The 24,878-nt window shown below is 46.0% G+C and overlaps 2 protein-coding genes across 2 annotated transcripts in view; both read right to left on the reverse strand.

Moving 5' to 3' along the window:
* Positions 1-3,927: 3,927 nt before the first annotated feature.
* Positions 3,928-10,312, reverse strand: endog (endonuclease G). Its single transcript, XM_078226205.1, has 3 exons — positions 9,647-10,312; positions 5,237-5,346; positions 3,928-4,314 (listed from the first exon to the last, which is right to left on the reverse strand). The coding sequence occupies exons 1-3, from the start codon at positions 10,145-10,147 to the stop codon at positions 4,032-4,034; spliced, it is 894 nt and encodes a 297-aa protein (XP_078082331.1). The 5' UTR covers positions 10,148-10,312; the 3' UTR covers positions 3,928-4,031.
* A 3,884-nt stretch (positions 10,313-14,196) lies between these two features.
* tbc1d13 (TBC1 domain family, member 13) overlaps positions 14,197-24,878 on the reverse strand; it is a 54,656-nt gene continuing 43,974 nt past the window's right edge. Inside the window, exon 14 of the mRNA XM_078227543.1 lies at positions 14,197-20,662. Within this exon, the coding sequence (XP_078083669.1) occupies positions 20,597-20,662 (66 nt within the window). The 3' untranslated portion in view covers positions 14,197-20,596. The remainder of the gene's footprint in view (positions 20,663-24,878) is intronic.

Genomic DNA, 24,878 nt, shown 5'->3' on the forward strand with positions numbered 1-24,878 from the left:
CACAGACTCAATTTACATGAATAATGGTTGGAATGCGAATACTTACAACTAATCAAGTCTTTAAGAAACGAAACAATGTGAGTGGAGAGAGCATCAAGACAGGCTAAAAAGATGTGTATTGTCTCCAGACAAGACAGCCAGTGAAACTCTGCAGGTCCACGCAACTGTGGGAGTTACAAATAGTGTGACATGAACCCAATATCCCGGTTGAGGCCGTCCTCGTGTGTGCGGAACTTGGCTATCAGTTTCTGCTCAGCGACTCTGCACTGTCGTGTGTCGCGAAGGCCGCCTTGGAGAACGCTTACCCGAATATCAGAGGCCGAATGCCCGTGACCGCTGAAGTGCTCCCCAACAGGAAGAGAACAGTCTTGCCTGGTGATTGTCGAGCGGTGTTCATTCATCCGTTGTCGCAGCGTCTGCATAGTTTCCCCAATGTACCATGCTTCGGGACATCCTTTCTTGCAGCGTATTCCAACCATTATTCATGTAAATTGAGTCTGTGTCTTTATAAGCTCTGTTTGTGAACAGAATTCCCACTCACCTGAAGAAGGGGCTAAGAGCTCCGAAAGCTTGTGTGGCTTTTGCTACCAAATAAACCTGTTGGACTTTAACCTGGTGTTGTTAAACTTCTTACTGTGTTTACCCCAGTCCAACGCCGGCACCTCCACATTATAATTTGGTAAACACAGTAAGGAGTCTAACAACAGCAGGTTAAATTCCGACAGGTTTATTTGGTAGCAAACGCCACTAGCTTTCGGAGCATTGCCCCTTCGTCAAGTGGGTGGGAGTTCTGATCAGAAACAGGGCACATAAAGACACAAACTCAATTTACAGAATAATGATTGGAATGCGAGTCTTTACAGCTAATCAAGTCTTAAAGGTACAGACAACGTGAGTGGAGAGAGCATTAAGCACAGGTTAAAGAGATGTGTATTGTCTCCGCTCCGAAAACTAGTGGCGTTTGCTACCAAATAAACCTGTTGGACTTTAACCTGGTGTTGTGAGACCTCTTACTGTGTTTACCCCAGTCCAACGCCGGCATCTCCACATTATGTGGTAAACAGAACTCTGAACACTACTGAATGTGATCTGCCCAAATGAGCGTTTTATATAGATCCATCGTAACCTCCCTGCTCTTATATTCAAGTATCCTACATACCTTCTTAACCACCTTATCTATTGTCCTGCTGTCTTCAGAGATCTATGGACATAGACCCCAAGATCCCTCTGATCCTCAGCATCCTATTGTCCTTGCCTTGTTAGTCCTCCCAAAGTGCATCATCTCACACCTTTCAGGTTTAAATTCCATTTGTTTCCATTGTTTTGTTTATTTATTATTAGTTTTACCAATAATAGGTTTTGATTTGATTTATTGTCACATGTATTAGTGCAGTGAAAAGTATTGTTTCTTGAGCACTATACCGACAATGCATACCGTTCATAGATAAGGAGAGTGCAGAATGTAGTGTTACAGTCATAGCTAGGGTGTCGAGAAAGACGGTGGTACAGTGGTTAGCATTGCTGCCTCACAGCACCAGGGACTCGGATTTGATTCCCGGCTTGGGTCAGTGTGTGTGGAGTTCGCACATTCTCCCCATGTCTGCGGGGGTTTCCTCCCACAGTCTGAAAGACGTACTGGTTAGATGCACTGGCTACGCTGAATTCTCCCTCAGTGTACCCGAACAGGCGCCGGAGTGTGGCGACTAGGGGATTTTCACAGTAATTTCATTGCAGTGTTAATGTAAGCCTACTTGTGACTAATAAACATTTACTTTTAGAAAAAAAATGAAGTTTGAGACAATTTCTGATTAGAAATTTCTGAGCCGTACATTTGTCAATCGCTATAAAATGGCAGATTATGCTAATAAAGAATATTCTGCGATATCTTTCATTTACCTACATTTGGTTTTTATAGAGTTCGAACTGGGATTTACTAATGACTCAGTGAAAATAGAGGAACAATATCTTCATGACCAAAAATGTAATTTAACATCAAAGAGAAATAAACAAACTATTGATACTGGGGTTTACAAATCACAATTACAGAAGAAGTGGTACTGAATGTTAAAAATCATCTCTTCCTTAACTTTCACTAGGTTTACCCTCAGTGTGACCAATAGAAGATAGATCAACTCAGTGACCAACCGATTACAAATCTCCTTTGCCTGGCTGGCTCTGCAACTTTTCGTAAAAAGACTTCTCAAAAATCACTGTTCTGATGGGAGGGTCATTGATCCGAAACATTCCTCAGTTTCTCTCTCCACAGATGCTACCAGCCCTGCTAGACTTTCCCCACCATTTTCTGTACTGCGTACAGTTTTGGTCTCCTTACTTGAGAAAGGGTATACTGGCACTGGAGAGGATGCAGAGGAGATTCACTCGATTGATTCCGGAGTTGAGAGGGTTGGCTTATGAGGAGAGACTGAGTAGACTGGGGCTATACTATTGGAATTCAGAAGAACGAGGGGGGATCTTATAGAAACATATAAGGTTACGAAGGGAATAAGATAGAAGCAGGGAGGTTGAAACTTGGACTAGGGGGCATAGCCTCAAAATAAGGGGGAGCAGATTAAGGACTGAGTTGAGGAAGAACCTCTTCACCCAAAGGGTTGTGAATCTGTGGAATTCCCTGCCCAGTGAAGCAGTTGAGGCTACCTCATTGAATGATTTTAAGGCAAGGATAGATAGATTTTTGAACAGTAGAGGAATTAAGGGTTATGGTGAGCAGGCAGGTAAGTGGAGCTGAGTCCACGAAAAGATCAGCCATGATCTTATTGAATGGCAGAGCAGGCTCGAGGGGCCAGACGGCCTACTCCTGGCTCCTAGTTCTTATGTTCTTTAACACGTCAGTAAGTTTCCAAACACAGCCAATTATTTAAATGTGCATTTGAAAAATTTTATTTTCCCCACACAAAAATAAAGTTAAAGGTTTATTAAAAATATCATCTCTCTCTGCACAGTAGAAAAGTTAAAGCTGGATTAATCATTGAAATAAAGGCTTTACCACATGTACAATTTTTCAAACATTAACACCCCTCGGAAAAACGCAAGAGACACGTGCCCTTCAAAAGATCCCACGCTGTCGGCCATCACCTGCTGACAGTTCGCAGAAACCTGCCAAGGCAGCACCTCCCAAACCAGTAACCCTCGCCAACTCATAGGAGAAGGGCAGCAGGCACACGGGAACCCGGGCATTGCCAAGTCTTTATCTTACATCATTGTAACTTTATGGTACATCATTGTAACTTCATTGTTGCTGTGTCAAAATCCTGGAACTCCTTTGGAAGCACTGTGGAATCACCTACCTCATTCAGGCTCCACCAACACCTTGTGAGGTGCAACTAGGAATGAGAAGCAATGCCAGTCTTGGCACTGACACTCACATCCCATGAATCATAGAATCCCTACAGTGCAGAAGGAGGCCATTCGGCCCATCAAGTTTTCACTGACCACAATCCCACTCGAGTCGTATTCCCGTGACCCCACATATTTACCCTGCTAATCCCCCTGACACTAGGGTCAATTTAGCATGGCCAATCCACCTAATCCTTTGGACTGTGGGAGGAAACCCATGCAGACATGGGGAGAACGTGCAGACTCCACACAGACAGTGACCCGAGGCTGGAATTGAACCCGGGTCCCTGGCGCTGTGAGGCAGCAGTGCTGACCACTGTGCCACCCGTAATGAATTTTAAAAAGTGATTTGAGCCTTCTGACGTCTGGAAGCTACAGCAAGATACATTTCTACATGAGGAATGATAAAACACTCAGATAATAATCCACTTCCAGTAATTCAACAGTGATTTCTCTGCACGTCAAAGTTTTAAGTTATTCAATAATGATGAGGATGTAATGTAACTAATGTAACAACGGGGATATTTGATGCTTCAGAACATTCAAATGATCAAATAATTTGAATAAAGTGACTTGGGAATTGGGGATAAACTTTACTATTTCAAGCAATCTATTAAGCAGCAATGTTTAGTTTCGCTCCTGGGACATTCCAAACTTGGTCGCGAGCTGATGTGCTGTTATTTGTTGCCAGCAGTTATGGCCTTTAGATTATTGGTTCTTTTTAGAATATTGCTGACAAACAGCAGGCCGGAAGCCCGCTCGATGCTTTCGATTGGCACGAGGAAGCGTTCAAGGGGGGTATCCTCCAGCACCGGCTGATTGGGCATCACGTACGACCGCAGTTCGATTTCCCCGCTGTGCTTCTCCAAGATCACCACTTTGAAGATGTGAGTTGGCACTGCCACATTATTCTTCCCGATGACCTGATATTTCACATAAAGCTTCCCATCTGGCTCCATCCTGTTTAAAAAAAAAGTACAAAGCAATTTTACAAAAGAACTTTTCATTTCTACAGCACCTTTCGTGTCGCCAGGACACAAGGCGTAAGGATCAGGAGCAGACCATTCAGCCCATCAAGCCTGGCCCTGCTATTCAATATGACCATGACTGATCTTCAGGTTCAACTCCATTTTCTCAGCTGCTCCCGAAATCCCAAGATTCCCGAAAAGTGACCAGAAATCTGCCTATCATAGCCTCAAATATAAAGAATTAGGGAGCAACCTTCACTCTCTAGGGCAGGGAGTTCCACTCGAGTGAAGAAATTTCTCCTCATCTCAGTCCTAAATGATCAATCTCTTATCCTGAGACTCTGCCTCCGTGTTTTAGATTTCCCAGCCAGGGGGGAACAATACCTCAGCGTCCACCGTCAAGCCCCATCAGAATCTTTCATTTGATTTCACAAAATCCCTACAGTGCAGAAGGAGGCCATTTGGCCCATCGAGTCTGCACCGACAACAATCCTACCCAGGCCCTACCCCCGTAACCCCACATATTTACCCTGCTAATCCCCCTGACACCAAGGGTCAATTTAGCATGGCCAATCAACCTAACCTGCGCATCTTTGCACTGTGGGAAGAAACCGGAGCACCCGGAGGAAACCCACGCAGAAACGAGGAGAATGTGCAAACTCCACACAGACAGTGACCCGAGCCGGGAATCGAACCCAGGTCCCTGGCACTGTAAGGCAGCAGTGCTAACCACTGCGCCGCCCGGCAAGAAATTCATTGCTGAGAGCAAGCTGATCAGGAATAACGGGAACTTTCCTGGTCTGTGCTGGACAGAGAAATACCTTCACATCTGAGCAGTATGAAGTGTTGTTTTGAATTGTCTGCCTTACACTGGGTCCTATCCGATATAACCTGATAGACAGGCAGGGTCATACCTTGGCAGATAGAGAGGTCCAGTGCAGACATACACATTCTTGTTATCCTTGGTCAGGCCCCGACAATACTTCTCCAGCTTGTTCCAGACATTTTGATTTAAATTAGGATTCTAGAGGGAAGACGTGAAGATAAAACAGAGCAAATACAAACAAATCTTAAAACAAACAAGGTTTGTACACACATTGGTTTATCATAGAAATCATAGAAACCCTACAGTGCAGAAGGAGGCCATTCGGCCCATCGAGTCTGCACCGACCACAATCCCACCCAGGCCCTACTCCCACATATTTACCCGCTAATCCCTCTAACCTACGCATCCCAGGACTCTAAGGGGCAATTTTTAACCTGGCCAATCAACCTAACCCGCACATCTTTGGACTGTGGGAGGAAACCGGAGCACCCGGAGGAAACCCACGCAGACACGAGGAGAATGTGCAAACTCCACACAGACAGTGACCCGAGCCGGGAATCGAACCCGGGACCCTGGAGCTGTGAAGCAGCAGTGCTAACCACTGTGCTACCGTGCCGCCCATATAATATTTAACATGAAGCCAGTGAATCCTTATAAAATCAGAGAAAATATATAGCACAGGAGGCCATTCAGGTCATCATACTGATGTTGGTCAAGGAAAAGTTACCCAGCTTCCCTTACTCAGGTCTTTAGCCCTGTAGGTCACAGTTTTTCAAGTAAAGGTTCAAGTACTTTTTAAAATGCAGTGAGAATTTCTGCCCGTATCACCCTTACACGGGCAGTGAGTTCCAGGTCCCTAACACCTTCTGGGTGAATAAACGTTTTCTCATCTCCCCTCTAACCCTTCTCCAATTACTTTAAATCTACATCTTTCCTTAAATAAGGAGACCAACACTGTACACAATTCTCCAGATGTGGTCTCACCAATACCCTGTACAAGTTAAACACAACCTCTCTACTTTTGTATTCAATTCCCTTCACAATAAATGATAACATTCTATTAGCTTTCCCACATCTTGCGGGACTGACATTAGTAGCCGACACCATAATTGTTTCAAAGAGCCAACAGAGGTACAATCGGCTGAATGGCCTTCTCTGCTTAGCTGGGGAAGACCCAGAGGTCAATGGGCTGAATGGCCTTCTTTGCTTACCTGGGGAGGTGCAGGCAGAGGTCCAATGGGCTGAATGGCCTTCTGTGCTTATCTGGGGAAGAGTCAACGGAAGTCAATGGGCTGAATGGCCTCCTCTGCTGAGTAAGAAGTCTCACAACGCCAGGTTAAAGTCCAACAGGTTTTTTTGGCAACACAAGCTTTCGGAGTGTCACTCCTTCTTCAGGTGAGTGTGAGTTCTGTTCACAAACAGGGCATATACAGACACAAACTCAATTTACAAGATAATTGTTGGAATGCAAGTCTTTACAGGTAATCAAGTCTTAAAGGTACAGACAATGTGAGTGGAGAGAGGGTTAAGCACAGGTTAAAGAGATGTGTATTGTCTCCAGCCAGGACAGTTAGTGAGATTTTGCAAGCCCAGGCAAGTCGTGGGGGTTACAGATAGTGTGACATGAACCCAAGATCCCGGTTGAGGCCGTCCTCATGTATGCGGAACTTGGCTATCAGTTTCTGCTCAGCGACTTTGTGTTGTCGTGTGTCGTAAAGGCCGGCTACGTCGAGGGCATCCTGAAACCCATTGTACAAAGAACCCCCAGCTTCTGTCGCAACACTACAGACTTCCTACAGAAACTCAGCACATATGGAGCAGTTGAACCAGGAGCACTCCTCGTCACAATGGATGTCTCGGCACTCTACACCAGCATCCCCCACGACAACGGCATTGCTGCAACTGCCTCAGTACTCAACGCCGACAACTGCAATCTCCAGATGCAATTGTACAACTCATTCGCTTCATCTTGGACCACAAGTCTTCACCTTCAACAACCAGTTCTTCATCCAGACACACGGAACAGCCATGGGGACAAAATTCGCACCTCAATATGCCAACATCTTCACGCACAGGTTCGAACAAGACCTCTTCACTGCTCAGGACCTTCAACTGACGCTATACACTAGATACATCGATGACATTTTCTTCCTTTGGACTCATGGTGAGCAATCACTGAAACAACTATATGATGACATCAACAAGTTCCATCCCACCATCAGACTCACCATGGACTACTCTCCGGAATCAGTTGCATTCTTGGACACACGCATCTCCATTAAGGACGGTCACCTCAGCACCTCACTGTACCGCAAGCCCACAGATAATCTCATGATGCTCCACTTCTCCAGCTTCCACCCTAAACACATTAAAGAAGCCATCCCCTACGGACAAGCCCTCTGAATACACAGGATCTACTCAGGTGAGGAGGATCGCAACAGACACCTACAGACTCTGAAAGACGCCCTCATAAGAACAGGATATGGCGCTCGACTCATCGATCGACAGTTCCGACGCGCCACAGCGAAAAACTACACCGACCTCCTCAGAAGACAAACACGGGACACGACGGACAGAGTACCCTTCCTCATCCAGTACTTCCCCGGAGCGGAGAAGCTACGACATCTTCTCCGGAGCCTTCAACACAGGATGGGCGGCATGGTAGCACAGTGGTTAGCACTGCTGCTTCACAGCTCCAGGGACCTGCATTCGAATCCCGGCTCGGGTCGCTGTCTGTGTGAAGTTTGCACATTCTCCCTGTATCTGCGTGGGTTTCCTCCAGGTGCTCCGGTTTCCTCCCACAGTCCAAAGATGTGCGGGCTCGGTTGATTGGCCATTCTAAATTGCCCCTTAGTGTCCCGGGATGCATAGGTTAGAGGGGTTAGTAGGTGGATATGGGGATAGGGCCTGGGTGGGATTGTGGTTGGTGCACTCGATGGGCCGAAAGGTCTCTTTCTGCACTGTAGGATTCTATGTCATCGATGAAGACGAACATCTCGCCAAGGCCATTCCCACACCCCCACTTCTTGCCTTCAAACAACATCAAACAGACCATTGTCCGCAGCAAACTACCCAGCCTTCAGGAGATCAGTGACCACGACACCACACAACCCTGCCACAGCAACCTGTGCAAGACGTGCCGGATCATCGACACAGATGCCATCATCTCACGTGTGAACATCGTCACCAGGTACACGGTACATACTCTTGCAACTCGGCCAACATTGTCTACCTGATACGCTGCAGGAAAGGATGTCCCGAGGCATGGTACATTGGGGAGACCATGCAGACGCTACGACAACGGATGAATGAACACGCTCGACAATCACCAGGCAAGAGTGTTCTCTTCCTGTTGGGGAACACTTCAGCAGTCACGGGCATTCAGCCTCTGATCTTCGGGTAAGTGTTCTCCAAGGCGGCCTTCACAACACACGACAGCACAGAGTTGCTGAGCAGAGACTGATAACCAGGTTCCGCACACATGAGGACGGCCTCAACCGGGATCTTGGGTTCATGTCACACTATCTGTAACCCCCACAGCTTGCCTGTGCTTGCAAAATCTCACTAACGGTCCTGGCTGGAGACAATACACATCTCTTTAACCTGTGCTTGGCCCTCTCTCTACTCACATTGTCTGTACCTTTAAGATTTGATTACCTGTAAAGACTCGCATTCCAACCATTATCTTGTAAATTGAGTGTGCGTCTTTATATGCCCTGTTTGTGAACACAACTCGCACTCACCTGAAGAAGGAGCAAGTCTCCGAAAGCTTGTGTTGCCAGATTTTAACCTGGTGTTGTGAGACTTCTTACTGTGCTTACCCCAGTCCAACGCCGGCATCTCCACATCTTCCCTGCTCACCCAGGGAAGACATGATGTGGAGATGCCGGCATTGGACTGGGGTAAACACAGTAAGAGTTTTAACAACACCAGGTTAAAGTCCAACAGGTTTATTTGGTAGCAAATGCCATTAGAGTGGACCACCTGATGAAGGAGCAGTGCTGCGAAAGCTAGTGGCGTTTGCTACCAAATAAACCTGTTGGACTTTAACCTGGTGTTGTGAGACTTCTTACTATCCAGGGAAGAGCCAGCAGAGGTCATGGGCAGAATGGCCTCCTCTGCAGAGCCAGCAGAGGTCAATGGGCCGAATGGCCTTCACTGCTCTGATTAGTTGTAAGTATTCGCATTCCAACCATTATTCATGTAAATTGAGTCTGTGTCTTTATAAGCTCTGTTTGTGAACAGAATTCCCACTCACCTGAAGAAGGGACTTAGAGCTCTGAAAGCTTGTGTGGCTTTTGCTACCAAATAAACCTGTTGGACTTTAACCTGGTGTTGTTAAACTTCTTACTGACTTCTCTGCTCATCCAGGGAAGAGCCAGCAGAGGTCAATGGGCAGAATGGCCTCCTCTGCAAAGCCAGCAGAGGTCAATGGGCAGAATGGCCTCCTCTGCAGAGCCAGCAGAGGTCAATGGCCTGAATGGCCTTCCCCGCTTACCTGGGGCACCACATTGCTCAGGTAGAAGGTGTCCTCCATGCTCCTCTGGCTGTGCCGGTGGTTGGCGGCGGCGGCCAGGTGGCCCCGGTCGAAGCCGCTGCCTTTGAAGTCGCTGTTCCGGGCGCGGTGATACTCGTGAACCGATTCATCCTCCCGGAACTCGCAGCGGCCCCGCTCCGAGCAGGAGCGGCTCAGCCGGGCGGCCTCCAGCTGCTCCAGCACCCACGCCGCGTTCCGGGTCCGCGGCTCGTACCACAGCGCGTACGAGTCGCGGCTCCGGAGCTGGGAGGTGGCCGGGAGACCGAACCTCAGCGCCGGGACCGGGGCCCCCAGCGAGCCGCCAGCCTCCCCATCGGCGGCCACGGCCGGCACCGGGATGAGCGGGAAGCGGGACAGGGGCTGGAGATCCTCCCGGGGGATCCGCAACCCCAGCCCCAGGCCGGCCCCGGCCGCCAGCGAGGCTCCGGCCAGCAGCCAGCGGGAGCTCAGCAGCCGCCGCATGTCCGGAAAATGTCCTTGTTGTGAATGGAAACTGATACAAACAATGTATCCAAATGGACAGCTGGCGCGGGAAAGTGAAACCCTCCTTAAAGGGGCAATGCCCCCAAATCACACCCTAGAATCAGCATCAGGAAGCCATTCGGCCCATTCTGTCTGTCCTCTCCTAACCGAGCTCTGTGTATCATGAAACAATGAGTCCATCCCGACACCTTTCAGACAACACTGACCTTTACTCTGCTATTAACACATTCTGTCCAAAGATGTGCGGGTTAGGTTGATTGGCTATGCTAAAATTGCCCCTTAGTGTCCTGGGATGTGTAGATTAGAGGGATTAGCGGGTATTTCTTTCGATACCAATCAAGTAAACGAACTCAAATTAACTTAGGGACAAAGGAAGGGGGGAACAGCCCGAACCAAAAACAAAGTCGAAAGGAAACTTAAAACGTCAAACCAAAAGGTGATTATCAGGGTCGATAATACACCCCAGCCCCTGCGGCGCCCGGCGGTCGCGGAAGGCGTCAACCGCGCCCGTGGACACCGCATGCTCCCTCTCCAGAGACACCTGGCCGCGAATGTAGCCGCGGTAGAGGGGCAGACAGTCAGGATGGACGGCCCCATCGATCGCCCACTGCCTGGACGTATTGATGGCGCGTCTCGCCAGGCCCAGGAGCAGGTTCACGAGGAGGTCGGCATCCCGACCCACCCCTCTCCGCACCAGGTGCCCGTAGATCAGGAGCGTGGGACTGAAGTGCAAACAAAACATCAGTAAAAGGTGTTTGAGGAAACCAAAAAGGGTGTGCAGCCTAAAACACAGAACGTAGACATGGTCCACGGACTCCACGAGGCCACAGAAAGGGCAGTTTAGCGGGTAAATGTATAGGATATGGGAGTAGGGCCTGGGTGGGATTGTGGTCGGTGCAGACTCGATGGGCCGAATGGCCTCTTTCTGTACTGTAGGGTTTCTATGATTAACACCTTCTGCTATTTTGCTTTCAGACAGTGCTGACCTTGACTCTGCTATTAACACATTCTGCTATTTTGTTTTGTTTTGTTTTCAGACAGTGAGGATCTTTATCCTGCTATTAACACATTCTGCTATTTTGTTTTCAGATAGTGCTGACCTTTACTCTGCTATTAACACCTACTCTGGACCAATGCTTTGTTCCTGTACTACCACCATTTAGCTCAGTTGGCTGGTTCATGATGTAGAGTGATGCTGACAGCACAGGTTCAGTTCCTGTGCTGGCTGAGGTTATTCATGTCTTCCCAACCTTGTCTCTTGCCTGAAGTGTGATGATCCTCAGATTAAATCACCAGCAGTCAGCTCTCCCCCTCAAAGGGGAGAGCACCTATGGTCATCTGGGACTATGGCAACTTTATACTTACCTTTCTACTACCATTTACTGTCATAGCATAATTAGATTCTAAGACTTGTATGGTTGAACATTAAGTATTTTTGGTATGTACTTAACTATGTGCACATGATAAAATCCCTACAGACCAGAGGAGGCCATTCAGCCCATCGAGTTTGCACTGATCCTCCAACAAAGCATCTTGCCCAGGTTCTCCCACAGTCCAAAGATGTGCAGGTAAGGTGGATTGGCTATGCGAAATTGCCCCTTAGCTATGGGCAGCATAGTGGTTAGCATTACTGCCTCACAATGCCAAGGACCTGGGTTAGATTCCAACCTCGGGCGACTGTCTGTGTGGAGTTTGCATGTTCTCCCTGTCTGCGTAGGTTTCCTCCCAATGCCAAAGATGTGCAGATTAGGTGGATTGGCTATGCTAAATTGCCCTTTGGCGTCAGGGGGATTAGCAGGAGCTAAGGCCTGGGTGGGATTGTAGTCAGTGCAGGCTTGATGGGCCAAATGGCCGCCTTCTGCACTGTAGGAATTCTATGATTGGCCATGATAAAGTGTCCCAAGATGTGTAGATTAGATGGATTTGCCATGGTAAATGTGTGGGTTTATGGCAATAGGGCGGGGAGGGGGTCTGGGTAAGATACCCTGTCAGAGTCGGTGCAGACCCGATGGGCCGAATGGCCTTCTGTACTGTAGGGATTCTATGAAAATCTGTCTGATTATCAATGATGTATTCCTATGCCTCCAGTTGCAGAATGCCTCAAACCAAAGTTTGGCCATTCCCAGGGATGCGGAACGTTGTTGGGGATGTGGAACGTTGGCAGGTTGTACACAATGTCAAAGCATTAACTTGCTGCTGGAAAGCTGTCAACCCAGAAAAAGATACTCTTTGACCCAAATGCTCTTCCATGACCAAGGATTGCATGTTCCAGGGTTCAGTATCATGTGCCTGGGGGGCAGCCACTGCCAAGGCTCAATGGGGGGGGGGGAAAGGCCACAGTTCAGCACTCTCCTGCCTTGGACACTGAGGGGCTGGAGCACCAGTTAAAGCCTCGGGCTATATGTATGAGGAAATGTTTAATGTATTGTAAAAAGGTGCAATCTGCATTGTAAATAAAGGAAGGCTCCCTGGAGTGCACTGCAATGACCTTTATTACACTAGGAACAGCTACATTTCAGTAGTACTATAATAAACCTTTATATATTTTAGATAAACTCTAATTGTTGTCAGTTCTGAGATCAAATTCTTTTTAAAAGAGAATTTCAGGTGATGTTTTTTACACAGAGGGTGGTGGGGGCCTGGAATGCGCTGCCAAGTAGGGTGGTGGAGGCAGGCACGCTGACATCGTTTAAGACTTACCTGGATAGTCACATGAGCAGCTTGGGAATGGAGGGATACAAACAATTGGTCTAGTTGGACCAAGGAGCGGCACAGGCTTGGAGGGCCGAAGGGCCTGTTTCCTGTGCTGTACTGTTCTTTGTTATATATCACCTTTGACTCAGTAAAACATTGCAAGGCACTTAACAGGAGTATTAACTATAATTCCCAACCACAGAAGATACTGGGACAGATGACCAAAAGCTTGACCTCAATTGCAGGTTTAAGTGGTGGCTTAAAGGGGAGGAATCTAGAAAGGCCGAGAGATTTCGGGAGAGACTTCCGGAGCTTAGGGCCCAGGCAACTGAAGGTATGGCTACCAATGGTGGTGTCAAGATGAAGATTGGGGATGTTCAAGTGGCCAGTTGTGAAGTAGAGAGATTTGGGAAGATTGTAAAGCGGGGGGAGGTTAGGGAACGGCAACATCATGCAGGGATTCGACAAGAAGGATGAGGATGTTTAGAACTGATGCATAGTTGAAGCAGGAGTCAATGCAGATCACCGAGCGTAGGGGGTGATGGGTGGATGGGACAGAGATGAGGGAGGAATTTCTTCAGCCAGAGAGTGCTGAATCTGTGGAACTCTTTGCCGCAGAAGGCTGTGGAGGCCGGGTCATTGAGTATCTTTAAGACAGAGATAGATAGGTTCTTGATTAATAAGGGGTCGGGGTTATGGGAAAAGGCAGGAGAATGGGGATGAGAAAAAGATCAGCCATGATTGAATGGCGGAGCAGACTCGATGGGCCGAGTGGTCTAATTCTGCTCCTATGTCTTATGGTCTTGGAATAAGTTTACAAGTGGAGGTACTCAGGTTTATGGGAAGTGTAGAAGGTGGGAGGCTAGTCAGGGGAGCATTAGAATAGTCAAGTCTAACAGTGACAAAAAGGGTTTTAGCGTAACAGCACAGTTTTAGCACAAAGATGGAAGTAGATAGATTGGTGAAGAGGAAGATACGTGCCAGGGACCCGGCTTGGGTCACTGTCTGTGCGAAGTCTGCACGTTCTCCCCGTATCTGCATGGGCTTCCTCCGGGTGCTCCGGTTTCCTCCCACAGTCCGAAAGACGTGCTGGTTAGGAGCATTGGCCGTGCTAAATTCTCCGTGTATACCCGAACAGGCAGCGGAATGTGGCAACTAGGGGATTTTCGTAGTAACTTCATTGCAGTGTTAATGTAAGCCTACTTGTGACACTAATAAATGAACTTTATATAGGTTCGGACGCTCAGCTCAAGTCAAATGAGACACCAAGGTGGTAGCAAAAGGCCTACGAAGTGGAACTAGAGCAAAGAGTGACAAACAGCATGACTAATAGAATTTTTAGATTTTTATTTTGAAACAACAATTAACAATATGCGCTTTGAACAGAATATTCTATCAAATATTTTTTTTCAATTCTAAAATTCAGGTGTCAACTTTGAGCGCAATTTGTAAAATTATTTTAAATACAAGTGCACATTTTTTGGGGGAAAACAGTACTAACAGTCATTGAAATGTCACTCACGTTAAGTAAACCTTCATTGAAACATTCACACAAATCAGGAGCTTATTCAGAAAGAAACCCCAAAGAACTGGCCCTCAAAACTTTCACAAGGAGCGAGAGAGTTGTGGCTTGCAGAAGGCGTGGAGGTTTCGGTTAAAGTTTGGGGAGGGAAATTTGACTAATGCACCCCACTTCTGATTATAGTAATTAAATGCCATTGGTCAGGCGATTCTGGGGAGCGGGGTCGGTAGTGGTGGGGGTCGGGGGAGAAGGGTGCAGGAAGATACTAATCCAACATCATAATCAATAGCAAGAAAAATTATTTAAATAATTTACTTTTTATTTCTGGACAGCAAAAATAAAGTTTGCGCTGTTGCAGATAAATAGTTATTTTCTTGTTTTGCTGCATTGAGTTGATTGAATTTGAACTTTTAAAAATACAAACTATAAACTTGCCGTTGACTAAATGACCATTCTCGGTCATGAATTAAGAGCCTACACCATGAGCAATGCAAAAATATGTCCCCAGCTCTTTCATGCAATATATTCCAGTTGCTCTACATCATGCATTAACAATCACCATTCACCCACTCCTGCACTGTCATTTAGTGTTACAATCTGTTTTGTTGCTGCCTTAATCACCTTTCCATGAATAATTTAATGGAGACACATAATCGGGTCAACAGAACCAAAACGGGTAATCTCTCCCTCACAGTCCTGCTGTCAGATGGCACATGGTTTGGTACAGTTTACATAGCGTAACAGTCATAAACATAATAGTTTCATTGTATCTAGGATCCTATGGCAGTCTTGGTAACATGTCAAGTGTTTAAGAGCAGGGCATCACTAGTGTTGGTCATTCCTCTGCTTCTTATGATTAATAAAGTTTCAGTTCCCACTTCAGCCACCAATGTTTGTGACCATTTTGTTGATTATTACAAATGATGACCGGTGAATGCAGCAGTTGTCATTCAACTGTATAGTTGGGTACTCAGATCAGGTATTCCAATGTGGAGGAGGATAAATAATTTGTTTGTCTCATTCCTTTTCCTACCTCTTTACCAACTGCCTTTTCCTCGCCCACATGTACAGACCTGCAATGAAACATCAGGGACAAGGTGTGCAGAAAGTGCCATGGCCTCGATCTGTTCTGAGTACAGAACCACGTTAGCTCTCCCCTATTCTGGACAATCCTATATCTGAGACAGATACGTGTAGTACTCTGCAGCTAGTTTACTGGCCCACCAAAATGGGACTATTCCCCCCCCCCACCCCCACTGTTAAGGGCTGAAATACTCCTCTACCTGGATCCTGCAAGCAGAGGAGGTTTACCAAGACTTTCCTTTTCACTAGCTGGGAGTACTTGGCCAAAAACTGTCTCCGTCCAGAGGAGAGCTGAGTGCAAGCGTCTTAGGCAAGGAAGCTTTGAACCATAAGCCTTCCAATTGAAGAGTCTAATATCCACATCACACCCCTAGTACCCCACAGGCATGGTAACAAGTGAACTACCCTCAGAAACTGGCCTGCACAACCTCCACACTCCAATCCTAATATTGAAAAGAAAATCTATTATAACCAACACCAAGTTAGGAAAATCAATCAAGATTCACCAGGAGACAAAATACATTACACAAAAATAATCATCATGTGAAACACCTCGATGGAGAGTCTCGCCATAGCGTCAACATGGCTCAGGGTTCTGTGATATCAACAAAACACAATCAAGATACTGGTCACTTCACATTTAGTTATAAATGAACATAATTCTGACCATTTTCAACTTCAATTCAACTCTAAAATAATACTGCATATCGCCAGAAACAGCACCTTCCACTGCAAGTTCATTTTAATGCTTTGTTCCACTCCATCACCCTTCTCTCGACAGGTATAGCAAGGCAGTGTTGTTGGAGAGAAAGAGTGACAAGAAGTGGAAGCACAGACCAAGATCGGGTGTGTGAGACACAGTCCATTTATTACATCTCATGATAGATAGGGGAAGAGAGACAGCGAGAGAATAATTTTGAGAGTGGTGTGTCAGAGAGAGAGACACAGACAGAATGTGTGTGTCAATGAGTGAGAAACAGGAAGATACCAAGGGATAATGTACAAGAGAGTCAACTTATATCTCAGGAGAATGTGAGAGAGAGAGAGAGAGCGACAGGCGCACACAATGCAAGTTTGCGTGCGAGAGAAGATGCAAGGGAACAGACGCACCAGGTGTGAGAAACAGTATGGATAGATAGAAGCAGGGAACGTTCTGAAACTGAAATCATTACTGTAACCTTAGGGCAATGTCAGTTTGCTTTGCAAACATAAATGCAAATCTATCCTGCATTGCTTTGATCAGAGTTGGAAGCATTTAGTGCTTCCACCAGAAATTTGTAAGACAATTATATAAAATTAACAGCCTTTCAAAACTAATATCTGAAAACCACATTGAAATTATACCACGTTCTGGTTAAAGGAAAAATATCTTTCCGTTCATTGGCTCCTAACCAATTAAAGTTACAGTGTCCAAATCCGGTTATCCATTGAGATATCCATGATGCCATTTAAATGCTCATCCAAAAAACATTTCCACACACAAGGAATAAGTAATACACTGAATCAACACCAGTCCGACAAATAAATGTGACCCCACAAAACAATTTTGAAAATTAAATCCTACAAAAAAATTGTCACACAGACGATAATCTGGAAGGCTTTCACCTTTTGACACAATCTGGCCACATTGGCACACACGTGAGCAAGAATCAGGAGGGTGGGAGAACAGAACCTGTGCCATGGTAATGGTGAATGACCTTTTCCCTCAGGCACCACCAGTGAGGTGAGCCAAAAGAAGAAATATTGACCTGAAAACCATCCAACCACAGCACTGCCCCTTAAGCCATTACCCAACTAAATAACGTGTGAACTTTCAGACTCTTGGGCACTCATGGTCAGGGCCAATGGGGGCACGGGAGGGAGGAGGGGGGGGGGTGGGAGTGAGATTAAGGCTGGGGTAGACAAAAGCCGAGCTATCGTGAAGTCAGAGACCGAAAACTAAGATGGGCTTTCCCAGGTACAGGAACTCTTGTGACTTGAAATGAGACAAATGGCCAGGAATAAATTGGAATATTCCCTTGACATGGGGGGTGGGAGAATGAGATTCTGATGGCTTAGTCCTGGAGTTTACCATTTTGCAACTGGGAGAGGGCGCTGTCCCACAAAGCACAGGTGTCCAAACATCAACCCCCGTGGGCAGCCTGAGACCCAAGCAATCCATCTCCCAGAACCCAGACAAGGGGCATGACCTTAAAATTACAGCTATTAATGGAGGGGGGACGTCAGGAAAAAATTCTTTACAAGGGATTCTGGAAATTCCCCCAAAAAAGCTATAGAGGCTGGAGATCCATCGTAGCTTTCAGAACGGACAGGGAGATCAATTTTGAGTAGGAGAGATATTAAGGATTACAGAATCAAAACAGGTCCATGGAGTTGAGATACAGGTCAACCATGATCTAACTGAGTGGGAAAACAGGTTAGAGGGGCCGAATGATCTCCTATTACACCTTTGACTTATAGGTCTGGAAAGGGTAGTTTTGCTTTTAAGTGCTGTTACCTGACTGGGTGGATAAATCCGGATTCTGAATCCAGGATCTGTTAGTAACAATAGCTCCGGATATATGGGGAATAATTAGAACAGAGATTTAAACTCCGTCCCTGGCCTACCCCCACGATTCCTGTACAGGCCTCGAAGGCAAACATTTGAACCCTCTCTGGTGAAATTACTTGGTGTTGTGTGAACTGACATCGAGTGCCGGTAATAAACAACGCTTTTTACTTTACTTTTTTTTGGGCATGCTTAACAAACCAGAAGAGTTCCCGTTTTCCCATGAAAAGACAAGCGGGACCTTGCTTAGCTCGGAAGAGGGGCTGGGAAGTCAGGAAAAAGGTGCAATGGGGACGAGAAGCAGAAAACAGGAGAATATCAAAACCCAGAATGCTCCAAACCTTGAACATCAACACAACACAAAGGTGTATCCTGAAGAGGTAACCATCAAAGATAAGTTATCCACCAAGACAAAACATTACTGGTCACGTATGGAAGAAAACACAAATGGGATTCACTGCAGGGGGCTCTCCCCCATCGCAGCACTTTAATTCTGGTTAGTACTCTGCTTTTAAAGCTGCCATGCTCTACTCCTCTAGCCCACCTAACACTGGAAGAAAGCTCCCAAGTGATCTTGCAACTCTTTACTCTCCCTTCAGACTCTCGTAACAGTGCAAGGGAAGCCGAGTACTGGCTGATTGCAGATGAACTGGTTCAGTAATCAGCTGGAAATATCCTTCAGTGTTAGAATGGGTGGAGAGAAGTAAAAACATCCACATCTTAAAAAACACAAGGCTTGCAACGCCGGTGTGCGGGAGGGGGCATGTAACCAGGAATGTTGTGTTATCAGACGTAACCTTGCAGGACTTTGCACCTTACAAATCACTCGCCCTAATTATCAAAAGAAAAACCTCCAAATTACACACACCAGATACTGATTTAACCCTCCGCTGATTGGAATTTCATGCAAACATTTATAGAAACAAGTGACAATTTTTGGACAAGTACATGTATCACAAACAGCTAATCATCGACTACCTATTGCATTAAGATTGTATGATAAACCCTCACTTGATTAAGGAATGTGATTGTTGAGGTTGCACCTTCAATTAGCAAGAACACCAAGAATGCTGAAGGTTTGGTCCTGCCCAATTGTAACATTCTTTTTGAAAAAAACACAGGAAATGACCAGTGTCAGAACAACTCAAATCCCAAAATCAGAAGTGATGCTGCTAGGAGACCTCTCAGCCTAGAAATCACTGCTGGCAATGGTGATGGGTAAATGCTGCACAGTTGATGTTTAGCTCATTAACCCATTTAAAACTAAGGCGTTAATAATAGGGATGGAATTAGGCAAGGGAGGAACCTTCTCCAGATGTTTTGGGAATCACCATCACATCAGTCCAACTACTTTCTGTTAGAAAGGAAATTTGTCTTGTAATACAAAAGTCTAAATAGGTTTAGTATTGGGGGGGGGTAGATTAAAGAACACTAAACATCCAGGGATCCAGGTGGTTTAAGACAGCAGGAGTTACATTTAGTTAGCATGACTGACTGGCCATGTCAATATTAATCACCAAACCTGCCACTAGCAGTTAGGATACAATTGTTCAAAGATCAAATGTGATCACTTCACACATTACTCTGTGTATAAACCCCTCTTGTATAGCTTTGAATTTGTGCGTCAGACCCTGGCGAGATTCCTTCACGATTCGTAAACATTTTCCCCACAGGTGTCTAAGCAGAATTGGGATTTTCTCAGACAACCCTGGTGTTAAAACCAACATAGAATAAGGATTGTGAGGGGGAAGTTTGAGAGAATTGGGATTGTTATGACAGATTTCACACAACCCATTTGGACCCGCAAGCCCCTTGGGTTTAAACACTTCTACTGCACTCATTTTTTAAAAAGTTACAAAGGGTTTCACATGGGAGGTTGGAGTGCAGTAGAAAGCTTAAATACATGTTGAACTGTAGTGATATGAATTCTTGCTCAATGAGGTTTAGCGACTCTCAATATTTTTCATTCAGTCTGGATAGTTCGGACTGAAGCAACTGAGCTCTGAACCACTGATTTCCAAGGTTAAATTGTACTAGGCCAACATTAGACATCTCCATCACAGCACTACGGAACCTAAACCTTCAGTCATAACTGATTGGCATAAAAATTTTCCTTCTTTTATCTCTGTGATGAGGGTTTAATTAATCTATTTTATTACCATACTCGTTCATTGGACGAAAGGTCATTATCTTCATTTGGAGTGCAATAACTAATACTTAGCACCAATCGTGCGTATCCATTAATATCGGAGGGAGGGAGACGGAGAGATTGGGGGAGTCACAGGATTGCACAGCACAGAGTTAAAGATCACCTTTAGCCACACACTTCCCTGCGGGTGTGGAGAAGTTTTCCCGGAAGGCACTGCAGAGGCAGGTTTGGTCACTTTCCCACCGTGTGTGTGTACATGTCTGCATTGTGTGTGTATGTGTGTGTGTACATATACATGTCTGAATTGTGTGTGTGTGAACATATACATGTCTGAATTGTATGTATGCGTATATGCATGTGTGTGTCAGAGAACATGTATGCGCCAGAGCGTGTGGGGCATTTCCTGGAATACAGAGTAGATTGGAACTGTAATTATGCAGAATCCTGGAGCTCTTTTGCTTTCTTTAGAATCAGGTCGACATCAGAAATCGGATAGTCCTGTCCACGGGTAAATGGAGGAGAGAGAAAAACAGAGTCAAATATACCATATCGTACAGGCAACATCGATATCTTTCAGACCTGTATTTACATATCACCTTTCAGGGCATGCCAAAAATTGCTTGTACAATGAAGTGCTTCTTTTGAAGTGTAGTCAAGGTTGTAATGTAGGAAACACAGCAGCCAATTTACACACAGCAAACTCCCACAAAACAATGTGATAATAGCCAGATAATCTGGCTTTTTTGTGATGTTGCTTGCGCAGTAAATATTACCCAGGATTCTGGGGAGAACTTTTTTTTAAAAAACGTAGTGGCCACGGGATTTTGTACACCCACCTGGGAGGGCAGATGAGGTCTCTGTTTAACTGAGAAGACACAGCACCGCTGCCGGTGCAGAACTCCCTCACCTTGGCTTTGCACTGGGAGTGAGTGTCGGCCTGTATTACAGGTTCAAACAGTGGAAGAAATGGTAATGTCACTGGACTAGCAATCCAGAGGCCCAGATTAATGCTCTGGGGACACGGGTTCAAATCCCACTCTCGCTGTGGGTGGAATTTAAATATAATTAATAAAATCTATATAGCTAGTCTCAGTAATGGTGACCACGAAACCATCATCGATTTTCATAAAAAGCCCTGTAGCTCACTAATGCCCTTTAAGGGGAGTAAATCTGCTGTCCTTACCTGGTCTGGTCTACATGTGATTCCAGAGCCACTTGCTGTGGCTCTGGAATCACATTGCTTGTGCTTGACTCTTAACCACCCTCTGAAATGGTGTGGCAATCCACTCAGCTCAGGGACAATTAGGGATGGGAAACAAATGCTAGCCTTGCCAGCGACACTCAATCCCATGAAAGAATAAAAACAGTCTTTGGCCAATGACTGAAACGTAGACAGAGTACTACCCACTGAGCCATGAGACTGGCTCTAAACATACAATTCACAAACACCAAATCATTGCCAGTGGATCATTCTGGGTCAAATAGGCATCGACTGGACCAACGGCATTCCATTTTGGCCCAGCTCAATTTTCTGCTACATTGCTGAAATAACCTTACCCTTTAGCTCTGGTGCTGACTGTGGCCAGGTCTCCTTTGCCTGTTTAATGCTGTCATGAGGTGGAGATGCCGGCGTTGGACTGGGGTAAACACAGTAAGAAGTCTCACAACACCAGGTTAAAGTCCAACAGGTTTATTTGGAATCACGAGCTTTCGGAGCGCTGCCCCTTCACCAGGCGAGTGCGCTCCGAAAGTCCGTGATTCCAAATAAAGCTGTTGGACTTTAACCTGGTGTTGTCAGACTTCTTACTGTTTAACGCTGTGGTTAGTGGTGAATTGCTACCGTTACCACAAATACTTAGTGCAATCCCGAATGCAGCAGTTGGAACTTTGCTTTCTAACCAGGAGAGCGGGTCTGACCGAATCATAGAATCATCCAGCACAGGAAGCGGCCACTCGGCCCATCGTGCCTGTGTCGACTCTTTGAAAGAGCTATCTAATTGGTCCCACTCCCCTTTCCCTATCCCATAGCCCTGTGTATTTTTTTTTTCCTTTTCAAGTATTTATCCAATTCCCCATTTGAAAGTTGTTTTTGAATCTGTTTTCACGCGTTTCGAGACAGCGCATTTCAGATCAAAACAACTCGCCACATCAACAAAAAACTTTCCGCGTCTCACCCCCCCACACCCCATGTCACATTTGGTTTGCAGCTGGACTTAGGCTTCAAATTATTCTCACACACGTGGAATAATTCTCCATCCCATGTACAAGCTCGCAACTGGGACATCACATGGTGGCATTCGCCACCTACACCCCTGAGCTTTCAATTAAGACAAGGATCCTAAGATAAGAGTGGCTTTTCTTTCAATGTTTTGATGGACAACATTCTCCTTTCTATTAACCATACATGTTCTATCTTAACACAATTCCCCCTAGGACAATCCACTACTGCCATAGAAACACAGACAAAAAGATTAAAGCCTGAATAGAGGTCTTTAAAATAGCCGGGGGTCTTTAAAATAGAACATAGAACATTACAGCGCAGTACAGGCCCTTCGGCCCTCAATGTTGCGTCGACCAGTGAAACCAATCTAAAGCCCCTCTAATCTGCACTATTCCAATATCATCCATATGTTTATCCAATAACTTGGGCAGCATCTTCTTCCATGGTGAAGGGTGGCATGGTGGCACAGTGGCTAGCACCGCTGCCTCACAGCACCAGGGGTCTTTAAAATAACAGGGGGGGGGGTTGATTGGATAGATATTAGGAAGGTGTTTCCTTTTGGGGAGGATAGGGTGCACACAAATACTAGTGTCATAAATAGAAAAACTTTACCCAGAGTGGCGAGAATATGAAACGCGCTACCAAGCCCAGTGGTTGAGGTGAATAGTTTGGATGCATTGAAGAGGAAGCTCAATAAGCTCAAGGAAGAAATGTGCGGAAGGTTATATTGATGGTCTGAGCTCCAGTGGGCTGAGAGGAGGCTCACACGGAGCGTAAACGCTGGCACGGAGCAGTTTCTGTACTCACAGCTCCATGGGATTCTATGTAGGACGTTTAGGAACAGTGACAGAATCCTTTCTCAATATTGCTGCCCTATCACTAACTAACATGCCCACATCAAACTAAGAAAACATTACAAATATAGTTCACTGAAATCAGATATGGAAACATTACAAAGATATGGAAATGTAACGGGCATTGGGGAAAAACCCGGACTGAACAGAATTATCCCTCAGTGCAGCCCAAGGCTAATTTAAACAATTCAGGACATTGGATCCTGTGCCTGGGGTTTGTTGACTGTCCTCGTATCCCGGAAAATAAATTACTGAGCGTTCTGGAATTCTCCCCTCCATTTAATGATGTACAAATATTATTCTTATTGGTACAGGCCGATTAATAAAAAAGCAGTTTCAGCAATGAGGGCATTGTTTATAGCAGACACTGTCTCACTGGGCGGCACGGTGGCACAGTGGTTAGCACTGCTGCCTCTCAGTGTCAGGGACCCGGGTTCGATTCCCGGCTTGGGTCACTGTCTGTGCGGAGTCTGCACGCTTTCCCCGCGTCTGCGTGGGTTTCCTCCGGGTGCTCCGGTTACCTCCCACAGTGCGAAGGACGTGCTGGTTAGGTGCACTGGCCATGCTAAATTCTCCCTCAGTGTTATCCGAACAGGTGCCGGAGTGTGGGGGATTTTCACAGTAACTTCATTGCAGCGTTAACATAAGCCTACTTGTGACACTAATAAATGAAGTTGAGACCAAGGACCCTTTGGAGTGCATCAAAACGTGGTGGAAGTAGGGCAGCATACATTGCAACAAAGAAAAGCACCAATTATACAGTGGATTTTTAAAAAAATGTTCATGGGATGTGTGTGTCACCGGCTAGGCCAACATTTATTGCCCATCCCTTGAGAAGTGGCAGTGAGCTGTCTTCTTTAACTGCTGCAGTCCATGTGGTGTAGGATTTCATCAGCCCAGGACATTATTACCAACAAAAATAGAAAAGGCAGCAGCTGTGAAAAGCGAGGGGGACAAGAACTGGGCTTTCAATCTTGAACTGAGGTTCAGCCCGACACCAGCATTTCTTTAAATTCAGCCAAATGCAAGTATTTTAACTGTGAAATATAAAACTGCCCCACGGTGTCAAATCAAACTGTAAAATGCTCGAGATCTCTGATTGTCGAGATTTCTGATACTCACCAAATACTGGTGCTTTTGGACAGTGAAATCCCCCACCTGATCTTTGGAGATGGGACACAAAGACACTTCCCAGCGTGCTGCTTTTCGAAAGGAACCCACTGTCTAATGAGAGGAAGTCACTTATCAAGCTCAATGAAAATAGAAGCATTTTGTTCATGAGAAAAGAAGTTTAATGAGGTGACAAGCTGGAAATTTAGAAACAGGAGAACGCAGAGATACTGGATGGCCAAAGGCAGGGACGGACGGACAGACGGGCACACAGAGACAGACCGAAACAGAGACACACACACACGCACAGACAGAGACAGAGAGACACACACACACGCACACACAGACATGGACAGAGAGGGCACACACGCATGCACAGAGCGAGACAGGGGCACACACACACACCGAAACAGACACACACACACAGACAGAGACAGAGAGAGAGACACATGCACGCATAGAGCGAGACAGGGGCACACACGCACGCAGAGCGAAACAGGGGCACACAGAGACAGACCGAAACAGAGAG

This window comes from Mustelus asterias, chromosome 13, assembly GCF_964213995.1.
Source record: "Mustelus asterias chromosome 13, sMusAst1.hap1.1, whole genome shotgun sequence".
Classification (NCBI taxonomy): Eukaryota; Metazoa; Chordata; class Chondrichthyes; order Carcharhiniformes; family Triakidae; genus Mustelus; species Mustelus asterias.